Raw genomic sequence first — 5,298 nt, 5'->3', positions numbered from 1 at the left:
ACTTCCAATGTGAAAATATAAATGCTTATTTCCATTTTTTTAAAAAATATAACTGAAAACAAAGAGCTCGCTTCACACGTTTATCCAGGGGCGCGGCAGAGTTAGAAGCCTTGCCATGAGTTCGGAATTCGACAAAACACAGTAACTTTTGCTCAAAGTATATTTCTGTTAAAAAAGTTCACTAAATACGTATAAATATTAAGTTTTAGAACCAAGTTAACTAACACTTGGCCATCAGTCTAATATGCAACAAACTCTACTTCAGCGAGTAGATAAATGGGGAAAAAGAAGCATATATTTTTATTCCAGTTACGACTTTAACATCATCCAACAGTTTTTTCAACTGCAAAACGCAAGATTCCCTATATCCAAGAATTGCCCTCAACCATTTAAACAGACCGAGGCAGAAAATGAAATGGCCAACAGTTTATTTAATGGTAGCAGCATCCTATATTCACTTTCTTCCAGTGCTATCCAAGTTGAAGCCCTGAAGATTGAGCAACAAATCATCGGCACTCAAGTAGACCTTGTTAGCTGAATTCGAAATGGTATGTGCAATATCTCTTGCTGCTTCGATTTTCCTGAGCGTTATAAATGCTGGATTGTTGGCGATAGCTTGACCAATCAGCTGAGCGCTCTTAGCCTCACCCTGCGAGAACAATACAGATTGCAATTCAAACTCCATATAAAATGACAGGTTGAAGAAGTAACTGAAGCTAGCGCTTGGCCATATAATTTTTTGAAAAATCATCTTCAAATATCTGTTTGGCCATGAAAATTGATTAGATTTTCCGAAATCTGATCTTCAAATATTTTCATGTTCCAAGAACCGGCTCAGACCAGTTTTTGGATGTTTGGAACTTCCACTCAAAAAACTTCCAACTTTTTCTCAAACAAAGTGCATGTCCAAACACGACTTGAAAAACTCAAATTTTCAAGTTTCAAAAAATGTATGTCCAAACGAGAGCTATGATTAAAGAGAGAAGGACGAGATTGAGAACTATTTTTGACCTGAGCTCTAATAACAGCACTTCGTCTATCTTGCTCAGCTTTTTCCACAATAAACTTCGCTCTCTCTGCTTCTTGAGCAGAGACTTGCTTTGCTTCAATTGCAGCCGTGAACTCCTTTCCAAAAGTCAGGCTTGTTATCGAGACATCATCTAAAGCGATGTTGAAGTTGGCCGCCCTTTCAGTTAAGACCTTCCGTATTTCTCTACTAACATTCTGCTCGAGTTAAAATACAATTTAATCACATATGCTGAAGAATTCTTAAAATTCCAATAAGTTCTACGGCAGGCAGATCAAAAATTCGCAGCTACCCACCAAAATTAGAACATTCCTCACAATTGGCGCAACCACACCATACAGTACCGATGAGGTATTACCAGTTACCACCTTATAGCACAATAATTACTTCTACACTCCTAAGTGATAGCAACGTTAACACTAGATATCCTCTTGCGCGTACCTCTCTTTGGGTGATAAGCTGGCTAGCATTGTACTGTGCAACCACAGCTTTCAAAGTTTCATGAATAATTGAAGGCAGGACCCGTTCATTATAATTTTCACCAAGAGTTCGGTAAATAGTGGGTAGTTTGTCTGGTACTGGACGTGTGAGAACTCGAAGTCCAATTTTTACCTGAAAAATAATCGAGGAACGAGATCAATGTCTACAACCAGTCACTCTTCCAGCAAAATAGCCTATCTGCTCCTATTAACGGATGCATCAGATAGTAAAAATTTAATCCATATTGTACATTTTTTTACTGCATGTTAATCTTTCCCCTCAATTCCCTTCTTTCGGTTTCTCTTTTCCTTATTCATTTCTTGGACTGCGGAGCAATGCAACTGTTGAGAAAAAATTTACCATCTGAAGGTCACGACTTCCCGAAGTACTTTCCACCAGATGTGGACGGGCACGAACATCATATATCACAGGCCTCTCGAACCAAGGAATCATGAAATGGGTCCCTTCAGGATAAACCTATTCATTAAGCAGCATCATGCATTAAAGGAAAAACAGAAGGCAAGTCGAAAGTAAATGAAAAAACAATTCTGAACGTCCACATGCTAGGTTTTACACCATCAAATCACCATATATAAGATAAGCAGGTGACAATATTTTCAAACTATAATACTTGAATGTGCTTGACAATTGAATATAATCCACTACTTTAAGCTGGCGTCACTCTTTTATCCTGGTTTGAGATCAAGATCTAACTATATTTTGCGAGAAAGTGTCAAGTCAATCTAATTTATGTACTGAAAAAAGGGGTCCAAATATCATCTTAGTCCAATAGGGAGAGGACAAGGCATACCTTATCTTTAATACCAAGAATACGGTTGAAAACAATGGCACGATTACCCCCATCAACATTGTAGAGACTGTTAACAACTCCATACACACCAAGACCAACAACAAGTCCAAACTTGATTAAAGGAGAAGCAGCACCACCACCAGGCATCTTAGGAACCTTAACATTCTTGAGATCCATCTCGCTAATCCCTGAAAGTAAAGCCAACAAAAGTCATCATTATAATCAAGTAATAGATAAAAGCCTGCTAATATGGAAAAGAGAGCATCCCAAAGAGCTTTTACAAGCAACCATTAACTCTTACAATCAGTCAGCAGGTAATTTCGTCACAAAAGGCTCCAATGCGAAGGACTCGACAAAACTTACATTTTCTATTCAGTAAATTTTCTGTAAGTTCACACCAAAGGAGGACAAAGAAAATTTAAAGGTCCAACTTGCAAGTATAGCCTTATTATATGGTCATAAAAACATATCTATGCCACTTAATCTGTCTCTCATGCTGTTAAACAGATCTAACTGATTCATATAACAGGCAAGGCAAATACTACATTAAATTATAGCAATGAGTCGATGACTACTGTTTAGCAATACTGAATAATTGAGAAATTAATCTCAGTTTTCCACAAACCACAGTCAATGGTTTCTTCCTATTTCTTAAAACTTTTATGAAACACTCAATTTTTCCTTTGTCATTCTGTCTTTCGCACGGAAGTCTGTCTGTCTTCATCAGATATTTATCATGTATACTAAGATTATAATATCAGGGAATCTCTAAGGATACCACGATCAATCAAAAAGACAATACAAAAGTACATGATCGTCCGCCAGTCATAGGAAGACCAGGCTAGGCGAGAAAGGTTTTTTGATGAGACAATACTTAACCAATTCAATGAGAATCATATATTATGCTAAATATAAGTAAAATCCAGCAAGGCTAATTAATTGTTCGCTCCAGAAAGAGCCTAATAAGTGCATGATTACTCTCAAAGTCATAAATAGAAGTACTCAAATGTCTAGAGGGTATATAACAGAGTCCAAGACAAAGCAAACAGAAACAGACATCTCAATTCAGAAATCTTAATTTCCTTGTGTTTTCGGATACGGTAAAACCTGCTTTATGAAACCCTTAATGGTCTATTTTCCCACTTGTCCCTCTTGGTGACCAGGGGCGGAGCATGGTAGAAGCAAGGCCCCTTCGGCGGAAAATTACATTGTATATATAAGGTTAAAAATATTTTTTATGCATACATAGTAAGTTTTGAATCCCCTTGGCTTCTTCGTGTATTTATTCCTCCATATTTTGAACCCCTCAACAAAAATCCTGGCTCCAACACTGTTGTTGACTTAAACCCAACTTGATGGTTGGAGGTATAGGGCCCTTACGACTAGACTATCCTCTCTTGAAGGCCCCTACATCTAAACTGTCCTCTGTCAACTGAAAGCCTCCTTATCTCCTTTCCTCTACTACTTTCTCATTTCTTAATCATATCACAACATTAAAATGTTGTAAGAACAACCCAAAAAAATATTAGTTCATGAATCATTAGAAGGTACAGCTTATATTGCTCGGACTATTCAAAAAATGTCAACAGGTCCATATCAGGTCCTCCAAAAGCAATGCATTATCAGAGGATCCGACATGGGTGCAACCGCATATTTGAAGAGTCTGAGCAACATACATACATCATACTACTAGCGATGTCTTTAGGAGTGTAAGTATAATATCTTACCAAATTAAAAATTGGCAACCAGAGGCGAAACCAAATTTTGAATTCTAAGGGTTCGAGCTCGAAACTCTACCACGGTCCATTTGTTTTGCAGATTTCAAATCATTTACTTATACTAAATTTAGTGAATTATTTGCACACGTACATGATTTGAGCCAAAATTACGATGATTTAATGCCAAACTGTCAAAATTAGGCAGAACAAACCACAGTCCATTAATCTTTAAAGTTGCAAATACTGAATCATTACCAAAGGAATCAAAAATAAAATAGGCCTGAACAATAGCAATTAGGATTTTCACTAAGGAGTGTTTGGCTTGAGGTATAACGTATTTGTTATCCACCATATATATCATGTGATGGGATAAGTTATTCCATATCGGGATAACTTGATCCCAACCAAACGACGTCAATATGACGAGTAATAGCAAAGGGATTCAGTGTTTAATATAATCATTGTATGAACAGCGTAATTTTCCGCTGATCATTTGGTTTAAAAAAACCACCAAAAAAGATATACACAGAAGATTGTTTTACCTGATCGAAATGGAGGAAAGGAATTTTCTGGAAAGTAAATAGCAGAGTAAAACTGAAATGGGGTATAATGGATTATGGAAGGTTGGAGAGAGGTTTAGTTAGTAGTTTAGGGCTTTATGATTTATCTAAAATGGTCAAATTCATGCGACGAATATTACAAATTGAGAACTTTATAGAATTTAGCAGTTTGGCCTAATATTATCTCTCCGTGAGAAAAAGGTTAATTTTTGTTTGCCATTGACTTTTAAAATAATCAAGTTTAAAGAAAATCAGAACTAACTATAAATTAAGTAGAGAAAAGAAAAGAAGAAAAGAAACAACTACCCACAACAGTTATCGGATATAAAGAGAAAATAATTTGATGGGTAGAAATTAAGTGGGTAGGTAAGAATAATTAGTTTCATTTTTGAGGGTAATTATGTAACTATACTCATAAAATATAAAGTCATCCTTCTTTGTATACCAGAGAAACGCCCTTGCAAGGCATGAGACCAATAGTATAAAATTAAATACTTGTTTTTATTACATTTTATGTGTCATAATTTAACTTGAAATTTAATAAATAAATTTTTTAAAAATATTTTTATCAAATTATTCTTTATTAAAAAATATATTGCTATTATTTTTAGTTAAATGAAATCTTATAAACAAGACTAATAAAGATAAAAATAAAATTATGTATTTAAATAATCATTAAATAAGAAAAAGAGACATTATTTT

At 35.3% G+C, this 5,298-nt stretch overlaps 1 protein-coding gene across 1 annotated transcript; it reads right to left on the bottom strand.

The window, feature by feature from the left end:
- Positions 1-277: 277 nt before the first annotated feature.
- LOC107842294 (prohibitin-1, mitochondrial) lies at positions 278-4,896 on the bottom strand. The gene is made up of 6 exons (XM_016686054.2): positions 4,579-4,896; positions 2,319-2,506; positions 1,868-1,984; positions 1,469-1,639; positions 1,012-1,224; positions 278-649 (listed from the first exon to the last, which is right to left on the bottom strand). The coding sequence occupies exons 2-6, from the start codon at positions 2,493-2,495 to the stop codon at positions 455-457; spliced, it is 873 nt and encodes a 290-aa protein (XP_016541540.1). The 5' UTR covers positions 2,496-2,506; positions 4,579-4,896; the 3' UTR covers positions 278-454.
- Positions 4,897-5,298: the final 402 nt, after the last annotated feature.

The sequence above is a fragment of the Capsicum annuum genome, chromosome 9 (genome assembly GCF_002878395.1).
Source record: "Capsicum annuum cultivar UCD-10X-F1 chromosome 9, UCD10Xv1.1, whole genome shotgun sequence".
NCBI classification, from domain to species: Eukaryota; Viridiplantae; Streptophyta; class Magnoliopsida; order Solanales; family Solanaceae; genus Capsicum; species Capsicum annuum.
The sequence above is the reverse complement of the archived record's forward strand: the minus strand, read 5'-3'. Positions and strand labels throughout refer to the sequence as shown.

What these genes read in the sequence shown, in the direction of transcription:
- LOC107842294 (XM_016686054.2), bottom strand. Translation starts at nt 2,495, where the DNA reads ATGGATCTCAAGAATGTTAAGGTTCCTAAGATGCCTGGTGGTGGTGCT. An exon ending in GAAGTCGTGACCTTCAGATG is followed by an intron (nt 1,640 to 1,867) that starts GTAAATTTTTTC and finishes ATTATTTTTCAG; the next exon opens with GTAAAAATTGGACTTCGAGT. An exon ending in GTGCTGTTATTAGAGCTCAG is followed by an intron (nt 650 to 1,011) that starts GTCAAAAATAGT and finishes TTGTTCTCGCAG; the next exon opens with GGTGAGGCTAAGAGCGCTCA.